General features: G+C 37.2%; 1 protein-coding gene across 3 annotated transcripts in view; it reads left to right on the top strand.

Moving 5' to 3' along the window:
• Positions 1–19,983, top strand: part of LOC138823303 (probable ATP-dependent RNA helicase DDX60) — a 65,340-nt gene that overhangs the window by 21,960 nt on the left and 23,397 nt on the right. For all 3 annotated transcript variants that reach the window (XM_070016517.1, XM_070016516.1, XM_070016518.1), the window contains exons 15-26: positions 1,192–1,444; positions 2,040–2,206; positions 2,702–2,857; positions 3,946–4,095; positions 5,174–5,293; positions 5,874–5,969; positions 9,025–9,140; positions 9,944–10,077; positions 10,189–10,298; positions 13,140–13,244; positions 15,058–15,186; positions 16,949–17,076. In XM_070016517.1, coding sequence (XP_069872618.1) covers positions 1,192–1,444; positions 2,040–2,206; positions 2,702–2,857; positions 3,946–4,095; positions 5,174–5,293; positions 5,874–5,969; positions 9,025–9,140; positions 9,944–10,077; positions 10,189–10,298; positions 13,140–13,244; positions 15,058–15,186; positions 16,949–17,076 — 1,664 coding nt within the window. The remainder of the gene's footprint in view (positions 1–1,191; positions 1,445–2,039; positions 2,207–2,701; positions 2,858–3,945; positions 4,096–5,173; positions 5,294–5,873; positions 5,970–9,024; positions 9,141–9,943; positions 10,078–10,188; positions 10,299–13,139; positions 13,245–15,057; positions 15,187–16,948; positions 17,077–19,983) is intronic.

Consider the following 19,983-nt stretch of genomic DNA (forward strand, 5'->3'; position numbering starts at 1 on the left):
CACTCAATACAACTTTCATTTTTTCATTTCAGAGTACCAAAAGTCTCCTTGTCTTCCTCCCTCTCCCCCTTTTCTGAGAGATGTTATAAAATAGAAAAATGGCACAAATTCTTTTTTTTGGGGGGGGGGGGTCTGGTCGTGGGGCCTGAACTCTGGGCCTGGGCACTGTCCCTCAGCTCTTCAGCTCAAGGCTAGCATTCTACCACTTGAGCCACTGCGCCACTTCTGTCTTTTTTTCTTTTTGCTTATGTGGTGCTGGGGAATCGAACCCAGGGCCTCATGCATGCAAGGCAAGTGCTCTACCACTGAGCCACCTTCCCAGCCCCGCAGAAATTCTTTATGGAACAAAATATGAAGTCTGAAGAATTCTCACACTTTCCTCCTTTTCATTATTAGAAATTAACAAATTATGTCAAAGAAATTAAACACCCCTACACTATTTTCATACCAATGGCTTCATGAATCTACATTTTCAATGTAAGTGAGCATTGCACAGGACAAAGGCCTAGGGCTCTGTCTCGTTTTGTGGACTCAATGTGAGAAACCACTTGTAAGATTAATGATTGCGAAAACTCAAATATTATTGATTTATGTTTCTCTTTCCATCTCCTTCTTTCTTTCAATTCTTCCCCCTGTCATTTATTCCTCAGATATTATGGACTAAGTGGTTGGCTCTTGGCAAAGCCTTCTCTCAATGATCTCAATTTAGAGAGGAAGAATAATAAGTAAAATTGTAACTATAATACATTCTGATGAGTGCTTTGACAGATGCAAGGGCATCTGAGAGGCAGGATTTCATGGTGGAGATATCTTTATCAAGTAATGAATGGGAAGGGAAGGGTGATTCTACAGAGAGAGAGAGGGGGTAAGTGGGTCCATGGAGGAAAGAAAGAAGAGTAATCTGGTATCTCTTTTATTCTATAATAATTATTCTTTCATTTATAATCTATACCAATCAGAAACTTAGAAAATTATCCTAACTTGAATTAACTTTTTAAATTTAAGTTTTGAATTTTAATTAAAATTAATCTTAGGAAGCTTAATTTCAAGAAATAGATGTTGTGTGTCTATTCAAGAATGAGACGATGGTCAAAATCATCATACACACTGAAAAATATCACTGTATTCAAGTGATGCTATCTTGTAATATTTTCCACTTGCTGCAAGGATTGTTTCTTTCCTTTTGGGCAGGAGACCAAGGCTGAATTAATTGCTAAAGAGAACAAGAAGAGGTTACTTGCTAAAGAAGAACAAAAAGATGAGCAAAAGTGGAATGCTTTATCACTTTCTATTGAAGAAGAAATGAAAAAGAATTTAAACTCAGGAATAAAGAAACTAGAAGACTTTTTGAAATCATGTAAGAGTAATTCAGTCAAAGTTCAAGGTGAAATGGTAGGATTAATGGCTTGTTTGAAAACATGGAAAGAACACTGCAAAGCTGAAGGTATGTTTCTGTTGGCTTATTTTGGTGAACTGGAGGATTAAGACAATAATATTTGGTAATATTTGCTGACAGTACTGATGTGGTAAATAAGAAAAGATCAACAGAAGGGAAGAGCATACAGAATTACTAAATTCTGGGTCTGGTGGTTGGAATAGATGTACTGAATTGAAGGGCTCTAACAATTACACCAAATTCTTATCTGTGATGAAGAGTAGGGCTCAAGAATTGATTGCAAATTTTTAAATCACATATTGAAAAATCATAAAATTTTTTAACATAGGAAAGAAATGAAAGTAATGGGAAAAGATTTATTACTCTCCATAAATGTCTACAAACTTCAGCTTTCATGATCTTATTTCTATGATAATTTTTTTGTTTCCCCATCCGTTAGCTCTGTACTTGTCAGTGATTCACGTAGATGTATAGATAAGTATGGATAATTACAGTTGTAATTTTATTTAGTCCTCTCTATTCCCAAAACTTCCAGTAATGCCAAATAAGGTAGTGAGTTTAGTTAAAATGGTTGGCTGGGTAATTAATAAAGTTTATGACTTTGATGGCTTTATAAGGACCTTACCGTTCTTTCTTTACCAAGGAAAAATCAGAAAAGATTTAAGTATAGCTGTTCAAATGATAAAAAGGATTCAGTCCTTAGTGGATAAATATTCAGAACTTCTGCAAGAAGCAGATTGGAAGTTTATAGCTAAATGCCTCAAGTATTTGAGATTTGATGAGTTGGCAAGTTCTTTATACCCAACCCAGGTAATAATTTTTAAATAGCTCTATTTTCATATTAAGTGCACTAAAGTTGTCTTACAAAGACAGTCATCTCTTCTAGAATTTTTTGAAAATTCTATCATTTCATTACTCCAGCTGCTCCATTTTGGATTAATTTACAATTAGAAATCTTGTAAAGTAGTTGTTTGTCCAAATGGATTAAATGCCACATAATTTCTGCAGGCCTTTAATACAGATGCTCTAATTAATTCTATAAAATAGCTCTAAACTATAGTATGATAATTCACTTAATTAAAAATTTATCAGGTGGTAGACACAAATATCACAGTGAGTATTTGAAAATCATGATGTCTTTTAGTTTATTCACAGTTATGGGCATGATTTAAATGGTAATGCCTTGGTGGAGTTTAAATGTAGTCAAATGTTTTCACATTGGAGGAACTTCATAATCAGTATTTTAATTAATTAAATGATGTTATAGTTGAAAATCACTTTCAAAATGTCTTTTCACACATATAGGATACAGATGACATAAATAAAAAGAAAAAAAGTAAATATTCAGTGGGTATTGGGCCAGCTCGCTTTCAACTACAATATATGGGCCATTATTTAGTTAGAGAAGAAAGGAAAGATCCCGATCCTCGGGTCCAAGACTTCATTCCAGACACATGGCAGGTAACGCTTGTAAATGCAAACAAATCTTGTGTTTTCTTATTACATGTTAATTCTTGGATTTCTTCTTATTGTGGTTCTAGTTATTCTGTTTGGCCTGGAGCTCTTGCTATTGCATTATGTCATTTAAAATATTTATATTCAAAAGACCAAATGGAAGCCATTTTTTTCTCCCATAAAAGAAAGCAAAATTTACATTTAGTATGTGGATAATTTCTTTGGAGGGATCTGATAAATTTGCATATGCAGATTATATGTTTTAAGGATGTCTGCCATACAGCTATATTACTACAGAGCTGAGATTACCTGTGTCACGGGATTTCCTATGTGTAAACATAGAAATGTGCCCAGAGAAATCTGTGGAGTTGAATGTTACAGACAGTTGTTTAGATATTCACACTCTGCACCTGTCACCTTTGTAGATACTTTTTTAATAAAAATCTGTAAAATAAATATCTGTGGATGGTTGCCTGTACTGACTATACATTAGACAGAGCAAAGTATTTTCTTAGGTTTAGTATTTTGATTTTGATTTTTTAGCAAAATAAAATGAACGTCTTTGCGATTTCTTCCTTGAAGCCATTTGTTCCCTGTCACAAAAATACATGCTGGCTATACCTTAGAAATGTATCTATTTAGGGCTGGGAAGGTGGCTCAGTGGTAGAGCACTTGCCTTGCATGCATGAGGCCCTGGGTTCGATTCCTCAGCATCACATAAGCAAAAAGAAAAAAGCCAGAAGTGGTGCTGTGGCTCAAGTGGTAGAGCACTAGCTTTGAGCTGAAGAGCTGAGGGACAGTGCCTAGGCCCAGAGTTCAGGCCCCATGACCAGACTCTTCCCCCAAAAAAGAAATGTATCTGTCTGTCTGTCTGTCTGTCTATGTGTCTGTCTGTCTGTCTCTATCTTGATATCTGTATGTCTTCTTTGCAATAATAACAGGAATACTTCATGTTTTCTTTTAGTATTTTTGTGTTTGCAGCTCTTAATCATTCCATTTGAGATTCAAAAAATCCTATTGGAAATGCATTACTGTATTTGTTGGGTAGCATGTTGCTTGTACTATTGACACTAATGATGCTCTAAACCCTGCAGCGGGAGCTTCTCGATGTCGTGGATAATTACGAGTCTGCAGTAATCGTCGCCCCAACATCCTCAGGCAAAACCTATGCTTCCTACTACTGCATGGAGCGCGTGCTGAAGGAGAGCGACGAAGGCGTGGTTGTGTACGTCGCACCCACAAAGGTAGTGTTCAGACGCAAGCCTTGTTCTCTGTCACTCGGGAACCTCCGCTGTAGAATTGTTGCGCATGCTCAGAGGGGGAGAGCTAATTCAATTTCTTTTATTATGACTTTGTTTTCTTTTATGTCATGAGGACATTTCCACATATGTAAATAATGTATCCAGATCTACCTCACCCCTTATCACGTTTCATTGCTCTATTTACATGCATATGCATAACCTTTTTTGAACATATTCATTTGCATCCCTACTCCTTCTGGTATCCAGCCACTAAATTGATGAGTTATTAGGTCAATTCTATGTATGAATTTTGGGGCATAGGCCTTTCTATATTCATGAAGTACTTGAGGCTCCATTTGCTTTTTTTTTTTCTTTTGGAAAGAGGTTGTGTTTGTTTTTAACTACTAAAAATTTGAACAAGTTATACAGCCCCCCTTTTGTTCTGTTATAAATCAGAATAAAACACAACTTCATATCATTTTGAGTTTCTGTGCATGTGCTCCACTACATGAAAATATATGGAAAAGTCCCATTTTAGTATGTTTATAGTCAGATCATAATGCATTTTTATCTCTACAGATTTTTACGTTTGGGAGTATAAAGTGTTGATGGATGTTTACTAGTTTTAGACTTGACTGGCAAGGTGACCCTGGATGCAGAGCAGGTTTCTGTTCACCTGTGCATGCAATCAGAAACCTGGCGAAAGAACCCAAATATATACTGGGAAGAGGCCCCCAGTGTACTATGGCTGCCTTTCCTGCTAAAGTAGGCTCAGTTCCTCTCTCAGTGCCAGTCTTGGTTACTGAAGTATTATGCAATGCATAGTTGTTGTTTTCAATACCTCTTTGTTTTTTTGCAGATACTTTTATTTTCTGTTTTATACTTTAGGTTGGAATTGAGTTTATCAGTGAGTTTCAGATGCTTTGTCCAATGCCTCAAAGAGAACACTTCAGCATTCAGTATTTAGAAAGACGGGTTGAGAAAAGGGGCAAGAAAGCTTTCTGCACTCAAAGCCGGACATCCTTTCACTCAGTTCCTGTTGTCTTCATGATAGGACTAATGGATCTATTTCCTCAATTAGGCTCTTGTTAATCAAGTGGCAGCCACTGTTCAGCACCGTTATACCAAAAATCTGCCAAGTGGCGAAGCACTCTGTGGTGTTTTTACGAGAGAATATCGCCATGATGCCCTAAACTGTCAGGTAAGGTATGGAGATTAATAAGCTTGATATAAAATTACCTAACAAAACTTATTTATCTGTTTACCAGAATCCAACATCTTTATAAAGCCTTGTGAACATAATTCCTTGTATTTATGAAAAATCAGACGGCTTTAAAGAAAGTATAATTTTATGACATTTAAAAGAAGTCTTTTCTACTTAAAAGGGTTCCTTCCTTCCTTCCTTCCTTCCTTCCTTCCTTCCTTCCTTCCTTCCTTCCTTCCTTCCTTCCTTCCTTCCTTCCTTCCTTCCTTCCTTCCCAGGACTGAATTGAGGACTTCATGCTTGCCAGACAGGGGCTTATCCCTTCAACCACCCTCCAAATGAGAATCTAAACATTAAATTTGATATTTTACCATATGCTACTTGTGACACTGAAGTACTATGTGCCTCACATGAATCTTTCATCACAGTTCTGACAAAACCAGTTCTTCAAAGCAACATTCTCTCTTATTTTCAATACAGATACATTCAGGACTCATATGCCTAGTATATAGTTTTGTGACTTCTTTACATGGTAAGTGCTCAAAATGGTTAGCTCACATCATGTTCTTATTTTTAGGTACTTGTTACAGTGCCTGCCTGCTTTGAAATTCTGCTGCTAGCTCCTCACCGCCAACAGTGGGTGAAGAGGATCAGATATGTTATATTTGATGAGGTAAGTTTCAAGTGAAGTTTCTGGAAATCTCTTGAACAGCTAACAGTTAGGGGGCTGGGATTTAATCTCAGGTAGTTTGGCTTGAGAGCTGATTCCCTTATGTCTTTGGTGCTTCACTTGACTGAAGTTCAGAGACACTTTCTTCATATGGTGGTCTCAATGAAAGATGCTCTTAAATGGACTCCTATAGAGTATACCTATGTATCCATCCTACAGAGTACACCTACATATCCTATAGAGCACATCTATACATCCTATGGAAACACAGCAGGAAAGGAAAGGAAGACAAAAGACTGGTTTGCATTTGAGAATCTTGCCTGAATCCAGTTTATTTCTGTGGTCTGAAGACAGCACTCCTCTATTCAGCAAATATTTGACGAATGCCCTTCAGTGTCAAGCATTGTATCAGGGTTAGGAATATCCAGGCATGAAGTTACTGTTTACTTGAGAAAGACAATTCAAACAAGTAAGCACACATGTGACCATAAGCCTGTATTAGTACACACTGTGGAGAGAGAGAGCGTATAGTCATGGCTACAGTAAGGGCTGAGTGGCTCAGGATGACAGTTCCGGAATGAGGACCAGACAAGTCTTCTTGAAGGAATGATTTTAAAATGCACCCTACAGACTGAGGTAAGGGTAAAGTAGTTATTGTAGTGCTTCCTTTATTGGTAAAGAGTACTTTAAGCAAAAGGAATAATTATTATGAACGCTCTGTCCCGGGAAGACTATGCTCAAGGAGGACACAAAAAGCTCATTTGTATTGATGGAAAGAAAGATGGGGGAGAGCACAAATGATCCCTGGCATTATACATATAATTAAAAGGTTTGTATTTGTAATCTGACAAGGGGAGGAAATTTAACTAGGGACATAAGCAGATCAAACGTATCTTTTTTTTAGTCAGTCCTGGGACTTGAACTCTGGGCTTGGGCAGTGTACCTGAGCTTCTTGAGTGCTCTACCCCTTGAGCCACAGTGCCACGTATGGCTTTTTTTCTGAGTAGTTTATTAGCGATAACAGTCTCATGATCTTTCCTGCCTGAGCCAGCTTTGAACCAATCCTCAGATCTTAGTCTCCCGAGTAGCTAGGATTATAGCTGTGAGCCACTGGTGGCTCAAGTTTATCTTTGGAAGATCATTTTAACTGTGATGTGGAGGATGTAGGGGTAAGAAGAGCTGGACAGTGAACAGTTGCAATATCCTAGAGATGTGATATGTGACTCAGTATACATGGAAAGAAACGCACAGAGTTGACACAAGTTTTGAAAGTAAAACAAAGAGGACTTATTGGTGAATTGGTGGAAGAATTGAGGAAAATTCAGAAGTCAAGGTTTTCTATTGACTGGATTTTCTCAATGCCTGTTTAAATATAGGCATGGCCAGTGAAAGTTAATAGGATGATTCAGTTTTAAAAATTTTATTGGGTTGGGCACCGGTGGCTCACACTTGTAATCCAATCTACTCAAGAGGCTGAGATCTGAGGATCATGGTTTAATGCCAGCCCAGGCAAGAAAGTCTGTGAGATGCTTATCTCCAACTAACCACAGAAAAAGCCAGAAGTGGTATGTGTTTCAAGGGGTAGAGTGCTATCCTTGAGCAAAAGATGCTTAGGGACAGCACTCAGGCCCAGAGTTCAAGGCCTAGGACTGGAAAAACATTATTGGTAAGAAGATGTACAAAGAAGTTACAAGTCTGTAAGTGATGTTGTGAGTGCAATGCTTCTTGGATCAATATCACCCCTTCTACCATTTCCCTTATTATTCTTCCTTCCCTCCCTACCCTCAAGTTATAGACTTCTGTTTTTACATGATAGACATCAAATATAATAATTGCATCTATTGTTATTAGAGTTCTTGATTATAGCAACAGATGCAATTATTATATTCAGTGTCTATCATGTAAAAACAGATGTTGGAGGGGATGTGGACAGAAGGGAACCTTATTGCATTGTTGCTGGGAGTGTAAACTTGTTCAACCACTTTGGAAAGCAGTATGGAGGTTCCTCAAAAGACTCCCTATGACCCAGCAATCCCACTGGTCACAAACCCAAATGGTCGCAAACAAGACCATATTAAAGCTACCAGCACAACTATGTTTATTGCAGCATTATTTACCATAGCTAAGATATGGAACCAACCCAGATGCCCCTCAGTAGACGAATGGATCAAGAAAATGTGGTATATATACAAAATGGAATTCTATGCCTCTATCAGAAAGAATGACATTGCCCCATTTGTTAGGAAATGGAAAGACTTGGAAAAATTATATTAAGTGAAGTAAGGCAGGCCCAAAGAAACATAGGTTCCATGGTTTCCCTTATTTGCAATAACTAGTATATGTCTGAGACAAGCAGAAAAGGTCAGAGAAGTTAATGTTAGGGAAATGAACCCCAAGATAAGTATTCAAATATTTTTTCTTTCATGGCGATTGTCTCTCACATATTTATAAGATGATTGTTTTGTTGCTTTGTATGTCCCTCCCCTACTGTATAAGCCCTGCTTTCACTGTGTTTGATGTTGGTATAATTTGTGGAGGGGAAGGGAAAAAAACAAATTGTTTAAATAGGGATACAGGTGGACCCATTGCAACAATGTCATTATGTCAAAAAATGAACTTTACAACTTTGGTGGGAGTGGGGGCGTAGGGGGTAGGGGGAGGGAGATGGGAAGGGATGGGAAGGGGAAACAAAAGAGGAGGCAACAATGCTTGATAAGAAATGTACTAATTATCTTGCCCATGAAATTGTAACCCATCTGTACGGTATTTTCACAATTAAAAACAAAAAAAGAAAGTGAAAAAAAATTGCATCTGCTTGCTCTTTCTTAGCTCCATGCCTGTTTCAGATTTCTGATATTTGTTTTGATAAACAGTTCATTAGCTATTCAGTCTTGCTCCACCTTTGGACTCCTCCCTTAAGTATATCCTCCTTTAGTCAGTTTGTGACTATGCATAACACCTTATGAGTGCTATTATGTTCTATGATGGTTTCAAGTGTTATTTTCATTTGCTATTTTAAAATCTAGCTTTCAATTGAGTGATTTTCTTTTGGTACTAGGTTCATTGTCTTGGTGGGGAAATTGGAGCAGAAATCTGGGAGCATCTCCTTGTCATGATCCGATGTCCCTTTTTGGCTCTTTCGGCTACGATAAGTAACCCGGAACGTCTTGTCGAGTAGGAATTGAGTTCTACTTTGGATAGAATACTTGCCTGTCTCAAATGTTTGAAAGTTTCATAGCTTTCTGGTTAACTAATAACTCATCTCTGTAACTTCAAGGCACTGTCTTGCTAGCACTTTCTAGTAGGTGCTGGTCACCTCTATAAAGAAAGCTCCCCGAGATCTCCCCAAGCCATATCTTCAGTGAAGTAAGAAATTTCACCTCAGATCTATGAGACATCATAGATATCTGTTACTTTGGTGTGTGTGTGAGTGCTTTACCAAGAGACCAAAAAATAAAGCGGTAGAATGGATTTTAAGTAGTTATCTCACTTTTTAGAGAGGTTTAGACATTTATCTTCTTTCTTTTTTCCCCTTCCTTCCTTCCTTTCTTGTCATTAAACTTGACTTTTGCCTCCGATCAGCATCTATATTGCAACCGATCTTATTGTTCCCCCTATGTGCCATATATTATTCTAAGTACTTTGCATATATTAATTTCTTTAAATTCATGCAAGCTTTATGATTTGCTACAATGGCCATAATTAGTATGACCTAACAGTGCTTTTACTTCTATTACTTGTATTCTTACAAGTAGTTATATTATACATGGGGGAACAAAACAGAGAAAGATTAAGTGACTCAACCGTGAGCCACACCTAATAGGAAACTGGACTTAAATCTCAGATAGTTTGATCTGAGAGTTGACACCCTTATGTATGATTTTGAAAGTTACATGACATATTCTATCAACTGATTTGATATTCATGGAATTTTTTTCCATTTTCTGGCTCAATAATCTATAAATTTATTTTTTAAGGTGGCTACAATCAACCAGACATTACTGGAAAAAAGTAGATAGTGTGATGAAACCAAATATTGCTTCTGAAACGAAGGCTGGCAACCACGCCAAAAACAACTTTCAAGTACGACAATCACATAAAGTTAGACTTGGTATGTTTTAAATACTTATCTACATTATTTTTTAAATTTTCTACTGTAAAATTTTTCCAGTCAGTCCTTACCTTTTAATTAATTAGAAAAATCCTACTATTCCTTTTTCAGTGCTGTATGGAGAGAGATATAATGATTTAGAGAAGTATATCTGTTCAGTAAAAAACGATGACATTTGTTTTGATCATTATCATCCATGTGCTGCACTAACAACAGATCATGTAAGCAATAACTGTGACCACATTGTTGGAATGACTGTTATTTGTCTATATTGTTGTTGAGAAACTGCCATATTGATATTTATTAGAATTATTGGGTAGTCACTATAACAGATAGATCAAGCTTCATTTTAAAATGGACAAGAAACTTAAATGGACAAGAAATTTACAGTTTCATTGGTTTTTCAATGATATCTGGATCCACAAAACTTCCAACCTCTTAACTCAAATCTTCTATGAACTATATTTATTAATTTTTTTATTCTACCCACTTCCTTTTTCCAACTTCCATCTGTCTGTTTACCTTCTTTCATGCCAGCTATGGGAAAGACAACTATGAATTAGGTTAAGCAAGAACAAGGTATTTGTCACAATGAAAAGATTTCAACTGGCCATTGAGGTATGAGTGCAGAAGGATTTCATCAATTTTCATGGTGATTTCCTTGCCATCTCTCATCAGATTTCCATGGTTCATTTATACTTCTATTGCCTATTGAAGTAATAATTACATAGTAGTTTGTGTTTCTTCTAAAATCTGAAAAATTAAATAGACTGTACATGTTGCTAGTCTACTAAACACAGTTCTGATCTTTCTAAGTGTTTAATGGCTTTCTTCAGATAGTGATTAGAGCAAGGCTCTGTAGCATGACACCCAAACTCTTCCCTTCAGTGTCTTTCCCGCCATGCACTGACCTGACATGTCCAGACATGAACGTAATATCTTTTCGTCATATTCACCTACTTAAGTCCTCTTTCTAATGCCTCCTCTCCTAATGACTTATTTATAGCTTTACTTAAAAGTTTTAATTTTTCATTTTTGGTCGTACTGAGATCTGAATTCAGGACATTTTGCTTGCTAGGTTGGTGCTCTGACACTTGAACCATATCCACAGCCCGCTTTTTTGCTAGTGATTATGGAGATGGAGTCTAGGGAACATACTTTGCTTGGGCCAGCTTTGAATTGCAATCCTCTTAGCCTCTTGAGTAGCTAAGATTATACATGTGAACCACTTGTGCCTCTCTCTCTTTCTCCCTCCCTCTCTCCCCCAACCCCCCTCTCTCCCTGTCCTGGGGCTTGAACTGAGGGCCTGGGTGCTGTCCCTGAGCCATTTTGTGCTAGAAGCTAGTGCTCTACCATTTGAGCCACAGTGCCGTGTGTGTGTGTGTGTGTGTGTGTGTGTGTGTGTGTGTGTGGTGTGTGTGTGTGTGTGGTGTGTGTGTGTGTGTGTGTGTGTGTGTGTGTGTGTGGGGTGTGTGTGTGTGTGTGTGTGTGTGTGTGTGTGTGTGTGTGTGTCTGTCTTTCCTGCCTGGGTCGGCTTCAAACTGTGATACTCAGATCTCAGTCTCCTTAATAGCTAGGAGTATAGGCATGAGCCACTGGCTCCGGGCTAATGCCCATCTTTTTTTATTGTGAGCTTGTCATATGTGTATACAATCTTCTCCCTTTATCACCCTTACTCATCTCCCTTCTATGTTTCCTTTACTTTTATAAAATTTCAGTACCATGTATGAGAGAATAGCTGTTGTTGTCTTTCTAAGTCTGTTTTTTTTTCTTCTCACTTTGCATGTTGTTTGGCAGTTCCATCTACTTTCCAGGGCAAGCTATCTTTAAGAAGCAGGGAGTGTTGTAGTTCAGAGTACTTGCTAAAATGATCATTTTGGTCAGAGTGCTTTCCCTCTCTTCTCAGTAGCTATTAATGGAATAACTGGAAAGCAATGGAAGTACCACAGTACACTCTGACCCCAGATGACTTTGGGAGAGGGTATACTGCTATGAGTCTTCAGATCATCTAGATCCTACTGTCAGGGATGCAAAGAAAAACAAATGCAAAGGCATGGCTATTCTGAAATCTGGGTTGACATCTGTGTATGTGGGTTGTGTTTATATATAAATATTAGCAATTACCTTCCACCAAAGAATGTGGAGGTAAAAAAAATTAAACATTCAATCTATAGGCAATACTGTTAACATCTCAGAATCACTGGGCTTGGTGGTACCTATTTGTAATCCCAGTTACAAGGAAGATGTGACTAACAGAATTGTGGTCTGAGGCTGCTGGTTTGGAAAACCAAATCAAATTAAACAAAACAGGAGACTCTATCTGAAAATTAACCTAAAGCACAAAGGGCTCAAAGAATAGCATGCATAAGCAGAAGAACTTGAAACACAGTGTCTCATAATTAGGGTTTCACATGGGATTCATTTGCAGTAGTAGTGATAGACACTAGTAGAAGATCTTACAATAAAACTTTTGAGAAAAGGATTTTTTTGGGGGGAGGTGTCCTCTTAAAGGTAGGCAGATACATTTAGAAGACTCTGGCTGTGAAGCTGGTAACCTGTGCCAATGGAAGAAGCTCCTTGGGGTCCGACCTGAAGGTGGGCCAAGAACCTTTGTCTTGAAATTCATCCGTTTCCTATTTTGGAATTTAAACAAATATTTGTTATTTTTTAACCCGGTTTGATACATATAAAAATAGTCCTATTCATAATTAAACTGATTTCAGTTTCAATGGAAGAATAGAGGTTTAACTTGTAGTTTAAAGAGTCCACTAACCTTTTGGCTTCCCAGGCCTCTGATTTGAATGGTGAAGACAGTCGATGGAAAATGACACTAATGAAATGTCTTAGTAAACAAATGAAAGTTTTTTTGGTAGGTGAACTTTTGGCCCCTTCTCCAGTGATTCAAGTATTTTGTGAGCATTTAGCACCTAACATTATTTAAACATTTTGCCTTGTCACCTTGAAGTGTCTTTGGGTTCCTGATGGTGATTGTGAGGGACAACATTAAAAGATAAGATTAAAAAAATAGAGTGCTAACAATTTTGATTTTGTTTTAAATACAGATTGAAAGATATGGATTCCCTTCTGATCTTGCCCTTTCTCCTCGAGAAAGCCTTCAGCTTTATGATACTATGTGTCTAATCTGGAAGGAATGGCCTCAGGCCCAGGTAAACAATATTCATGGAATTAGCAGTTAGGGATCAAAATAATATTGTATAGAAGAAGAAATGTGGACAGCAGGTGCTGGAGGGGATGTGGACAGAAGGGAACCCTATTGCATTGTCGGTGGGAGTGTAAACTTGTTCAACCACTTTGGAAAGTAGGTAGTATGGAGGTTCCTCAAAAGACTACATAGAGCTTCCCTATGACCCAGCAATCCCACTTTTGGGCATTTACCCAAATGATCACAAACAAGACCATACTAAAGCTACCAGCACAACTATGTTTATTGAAGCATTATTTACCATAGCTAAGATATGGAACCAACCCAGATACCCCTCAGTAGATGAATGGATCAAGAAAATGTGGTATATATACACAATGGAATTCTGTGCCTCCATCAGAAAGAATGACATTGCCCCATTTGTTAGGAAATGGAAAGACTTGGAAAAAATTATATTAAGTGAAGTAAGGCAGGCCCAAAGAAACATAGGTTCCATGGTTTCCCTTATTTGCAATAACTAGTATATGTCTGAGACAATCAGAAAAGGTCAGATAAGTTGATGTTAAGCGAAATGAAACCCAAGATAAGGATTCAAATTTTTTTTCTTTCTTGCTATTGTTTCTAACATATTTATAAGATGATTTCTCTGTTGCTTTGTATGTCCCTCCCCCACGGTATAACCCTTGTTTTCACTGCATTTGATGTTGGTATAATTTGTGGAGGGGAAGGGAAAAATCAAATTGTTTAAATAGGGATACAGGTTGACCCATTGCAACAACGAGATGTACAGGACTCTATGTCAAAAAACCAACTTTACAATTTAGACATGGGGGGGGGGGAACGTGGAGGATGTAGCTGAGGAGGTGGGAGGGAAGGGATGGTAGGGGAAAAACAAGGGAGGAGGCAACAACTGGGTAAGAAATGTACTCATTACCTTGTTCATGAAACTGTAACCCCTTTGTACAGTATTTTCAGAACAAAAACTTAATTAAAAATGATCTGGAAAAAAAGTAAACTTGGGGGTGAGGAGGGTTAGGAGAGGAAAAACTGGAAGAGAAATGTACTCATTATCTGATTTATGCAACTCTATATATCACCTTTACAATAATGTATTTTTAAAAATGAAAGAAATCCTCACCTTTTCTTATCACTTGCATCTGATCTTTAAAGTTATCACTTTATGATCTCTTCCTATATATTCTTTTTTTTTTTTTTTTTTTTTTTTTTTTTGTCGGTCGTGGGGCTTGAACTCTGGGCCTGGGCGTTGTCCCTCAGCTCTTCAGCTCAAGGCGAGCGCTCTACCACTTGAGCTACAGCGCCGTTTCTGGTTTTCTGGTGGTTTATTGGAGATAGGAGTCTCACGGTCTCTCCTGCCCGGGCTGGCTTTGAACCGCGATCCTCAGATCTCAGCCTCCTGAGTAGCTAGGATTACAGGCGTGAGCCACCAGCGCCCGGCTTATATATTCTTTTTTTAAATGGGTATTTTATGTAAATGGTATTTTATTTAAATTTTAGAAAATATTTCTTCTTTCGTCTTCTGGTAGAATATTTTTTGTCTTCTCTTTCACATGCTATCTGTAGTCCTCTGTTGTCTCTTGCTTTCTTTATGTTCTAATTGCTGTTTATTTTCTCTTTAACTTGGTGGCACTCTATTCTTTTTTGCATTTTTTTCAAGAGTGTATGCCTACTGGAAATATAAAATGGAGTTTGACCATCTCTAACCTGAAGAATTTGTAATAATGTGCATGAGAAGTATAATTAAGTATCTTTGGATTTTGGCATGCTTTCATATAACTTTATGATATTTGTTTTCCCAGAATCTGTGTCCAGAGAACTTCATTCACTTTAAGAATAAAGTGGTCATTAAAAAGTCAGACGCTAGAAAATATGAAGAGAGCTTAAAGTCAGAATTAACAAATTGGGTTAAAGATGGCAATATAAAGCAGGTAATTTTCACATATGATTTTGACAAAGCACTCTATAATCAATATCAGCTTAATTAATATCAGCTTCCTCCAATTTTCTCAGTGTTCATTTTAGAGTTTTAAGTTGAACATGAAGTTTAGTAATCCTGAGATAGAATAAGAAGAGAGAAAGGAAATGGGTCATTGACATGGACCAGGGGCTACTGGTTCCTACTGGCTGGTATAGCAACCCACACAGAGGGTTCAGGCATTAGGCAAATGGCATAGTTGTTACCTTGCCACAGAGAGATTGGATTGATTAATACCTGTCAAGGGACTTGGATCTATTTTAGTCTTGGAGTTCTTTCATTTTTATTTCAGATTATAGGAATTATTTATGTCGTAAAACATCTGAGAATCACATTAAACACATTTATTGTAGGTTGATACTTTTTATATTTGTGGTTTGCTTCATATGAGAAACATACGATGAAAGCAAGCTTTCCTACTTAATGAAAGTCCTCCAAGATAAGCTCTCTGTTGGCTAGAGACACCCTAGGAACTACGGCAAGCATTTTATACTCCTAAATGTGTAGGCGCCTCCCTGATTTCTCATTAGCTGAGTAGTGGGGGTTTGATAATACTCTTGTATGTGGCCAGATTTAAATATTGTCTATTAGGTAATTTTTAACATATGCACCTCTTGGGATTGGTTGAATTTGAGCAGCCTGTTTGGGTTGTCTCCACCCTCTTCTCCCTTGTTCCGTCTCTCTTGTTTTCCTCTCCTTTGTTCTGTTGTCATGGGCAGACATATTTAGGTATGTGCTTTCTGGCCCTTGCAGCACTTTGTACTTACCTTTGACATCGTGGTCCACTCTTTCCCCAACTAGTTGCCTCCCCTCTAACATTCTGTTTGCTTAGAGAATTTCCTGGTGTGTGGACTTTATTGTTGCCACAAAGAAGTTCGAGTCAGATCAGATACCTAACTTAGAATGTCATCTACTGATAGTAATTAGTGTCAAGAATTGATATTGCTGATTTTTTTTTTTTTAGGAATGACCTATAGGAGTTTTCTCATGTCATATTTTTTAACCTATTATATTTTATTATTTTTCTTTTGTTCAGTTCTATTACTTGTGTATAGTTGTTTATTATTTTTAAGTAGTTGTCCAGGGTTCCAATTCAACAGGTTCAGTGATGAGTATAATTACACTTTTATTTGGTCTCATCCCATGTAGAAAACTACCTTAGGTCCTTGTACTCCTTGGCTTGTTCCCTGAGGGCTGACATTTTATCACTTGAGCCATGCCTTCAGCATAGCTGAACTAGTTATTTTTGGAAAGTTTTTCAGACTTTTCTGCCAAAACTGTCTTTGAATCTTGAGTCTCTAGATCTCAGCCTCCTGAATAGCTAAGATTACAGGTGTGAGCCATTGATACTTGGTTTAACTTACCTAAAAAGGGTTATTGGAAACTTTTAAAATGTATTTGGAAATGACATAGAAAGAAACTAGTTCTTTTTTCCCTTCTACCCATAGTAGAATCAAACATCCTCAATTACTGAACACTTTATCTCTTTCTGATGGCTCTGAGTGCTCTTAAAAGAAACATACTCCATTTGCATGTATAAGTGTGTATATATCAAGTGTATTAACTAGAATATGTTCTAGTTGTATAAAAATACGATTTTTTAAAATATCCACAGATGCATGTAATACGTAACTGTGGAAGTATTTTATCTGGAAGCCGTACCTCTTTCTTTGCTATGGAGAACTCAATGTAAAATATTTTATTCATTGTTACAGGTTAAAAAGGTGCTGAAGCATCTTAACCCTCACTCAGAGTTTCGCTCAGGAAATTTGTTGGAAACCAAGTTTCCACTTCTCGTGGAGAAGCTAAATGAAATGAACCAGCTACCTGCAATCTTTTTTATGTAAGCTGTTTAACTTAATTTTTAACATTGCAATGTGACGTGCATTATATTCCTCTTCTTTTTAGTGGTACTGGGGTTTGACTTTGGGCTTTGTAATTGCTAGACAGGTACTTTATCATTTGAGCCACACCTCCAGACCTTTATGCTCTGGTTACTTTTGAGATAGGGTCTCACATTTTGTGGGGGCAGGCCTGGAATATGATCCTATTTACACTTCCTGCTGTAGCTGGCCTGATGAATGTGACTCACTATGTCATTTTCTATTGAGATAGGCTCTCCAGAATATTTTTGCTAGGGCTTTTTCTGCATAGATGTCCTTCGACTATCAACGTAATGTGTAGCTGCGGTGACAGGCATGAATTACTATGTTTCTGCTGACCTTGACCCTTCCAATCTTAGTCTCCTGAGTAGGTACAATTATAGTGTTAGTTACTAGCACTTGATAAGACTTATTCTTTTAAGATGGGGCAAGCTATACAGACTTTATTGTAATCGGGTATCTATTTCTATTTCTCATGTTCACCTGTTATTTAAATGAGTATTCTTAGTTTTTGAAAATAAACATTTCTAGTTGATTCTGATACAATGTTTTCAGAATTATATTCTTTATTTTGTTATCCTGTTGGTTGTTTTTATTGTAGTTATTAGCTTGAAGTCTTATTTCGGTACATAGTTGGTTTCTTTGCAGAGTGAATGTTTATACATAAAACTATCCTGTATACTAGAGTATTTATATACTAGACTATTAAATTAAATATACTAGAGTATTTATTGCCAAGGTGTTTTAGTATTTTTAGTTTATGAGATATGAACTATGACCCAGGGGCTCTGCTAACTTGTTAAATTTTATATGTTACAGTACAAAGTAGCTTAAAATTGAAAACACCATTCAGTTGGTTCAACTTGATAAAATAATACCAGAGTATAATTTATTTATTGAATGACACACTATATCCAAGTTCAACATTGAAAACATAGTGATAGGTTCACTGTAGACAATTTCATAGTATACTTTATATGAAGAGAGTCACAGAATCTTGCTCAGGTGGTAAAGTTTAGTGAAATGTGTCCAGATGTAAACAGATAGATAGTAATGATTTTTCACTAATGATGCATATAGTCAAAATAAGGATGCTAGATGAATGTAAGTTCATGTTTGGAAATGGAGCTTTCAATCAATTGCTCCTTTTATTTCTGGTATTGGGGCAAAGAAAATTTCTGTCCCATGAAGAATTTGTATAGCTCATCTACTTCACATTCCAGCATGGCTACAGATATTACACACACAAACCATTCTGGGAATCCAGGCTACTTCTGGAAGCTTAACTACAAAATAGAAATCCACAAATAACTATTGGCTATTCATGTACCTATACATGTGGAAAACAAGTAACTTTTTCCCTTTGTTTCAGGGAAGTTTTTGGTTAGGTCTGAGAATTAAGTTGACATAAGAAAGAACAAGAGGAGAAAAGTTAATATAAAATAAACTATATAGAAAGGCAGCTTCATAGGAAATGAAGACCCAGAGTTCAGTTAAAATTTAGCCATATACTGATGGCTCGTGCTTGTAATTCTAGCTACTCAGGAGGCTGGGATTTGCGGATTGAGGCTCAACACAAGCCTGGACACAGAAGTCTCTGAGACTCTTATATCCAATTAAGCAGCAAAAGCTGACAGTGGAGGTGTGACTTAAATGATAGAGCCCCAGTTTTGAGTGAAAAAGCCAAGTGAAAATACAAAGCCCTGAGTTAAAGCCATAGTACCAGTGTGGCACACAAGCACACACATGCACACACACACACATATATACACTCATACACACACAAAAGTTAACATTTAATTATGAATTGGACAAAGAGCTCTTTGCTGTTAATATAACAGCAAAGGGTCTTGGTGAGGTTAGTTAACTGGGTAGAGAAGTGACTAGGAAGGTAAGAGTTAGTTTATCAAGGTTTACATGGATTTCACTCAGTCTTAGCTTTAAAAAAGTGATTCTCTTGTAGTATAAGAGAAGATATCATGTGGGCATTGATCTACTCTTAAGAAAAAGGACATGTCAGAGTACCTTGTACCTGCTGCTTTTCAAGTACCCTTAACAAGACTATGACAGAGTAGCATAGCTGGACTCTACAATACTATGTTTAAAATATATACATTTTGATGAATATGTACATTTTGATGGAAGGGGTGACACTGATCAAGATGTATTGCATTTATAAACTGCTTTGTTGAATGGCAACTCCTTTGCCTAATTACTTAAAGATAAGTGTGTACATTTACATGACATTATGTATGCTATATTTTGAATACATTATTTTTATATTACACATTATATAAATAAACCTCTCAAAAAGAAAGTACTCAACACAACCATAAAAGATGGATTCTATTTGAGAGTTAAATGATATGGAATCTTGGGTGCTCTACTGTATGAATTCTGAAAATCCTTGGTCTATGTAGCTTGACACAGTCTTAAGTTGCCCCAGATCCTCGGGAGGTCTGAGGATTTGTCTGGGCTCCAGAGATTCCTGTGGTACTTTGCAGACAGTATTGTACCCATCAGCTTATATAACCTGCCATTTGAGAAAAATATGTCCCCATGTGCATTTAGTATTCGTGTGCCAAAGGGCATATACTTCATGGCTGGACCCAAATTTGAATCCCAGTTTTGTTTCTGTCAATGGTGTTACTTCTGTCTCGGTTGGCTTTGAACTGCAATCCTCTCAGATCTCAGCTTCCTGAATAGATAGGATTATAGGTATGAGCCAACTCTGTAGTTCTTAATGCAGAGTTCTTAGGACAGAGGATTGGGATGAAGGAAACTAACCATTTTACAGTAAAGTAATCAGGACTATGGAGATCCCTTCAGAATGAAATTCCTAAGGATGGGCTTTAAAATGCCAACAG

This window comes from Dipodomys merriami, unplaced genomic scaffold, assembly GCF_024711535.1.
Source record: "Dipodomys merriami isolate MVZ:Mamm:240054 unplaced genomic scaffold, mDipMer1.0.p SCAF_12, whole genome shotgun sequence".
In the NCBI taxonomy this organism is placed as follows: domain Eukaryota; kingdom Metazoa; phylum Chordata; class Mammalia; order Rodentia; family Heteromyidae; genus Dipodomys; species Dipodomys merriami.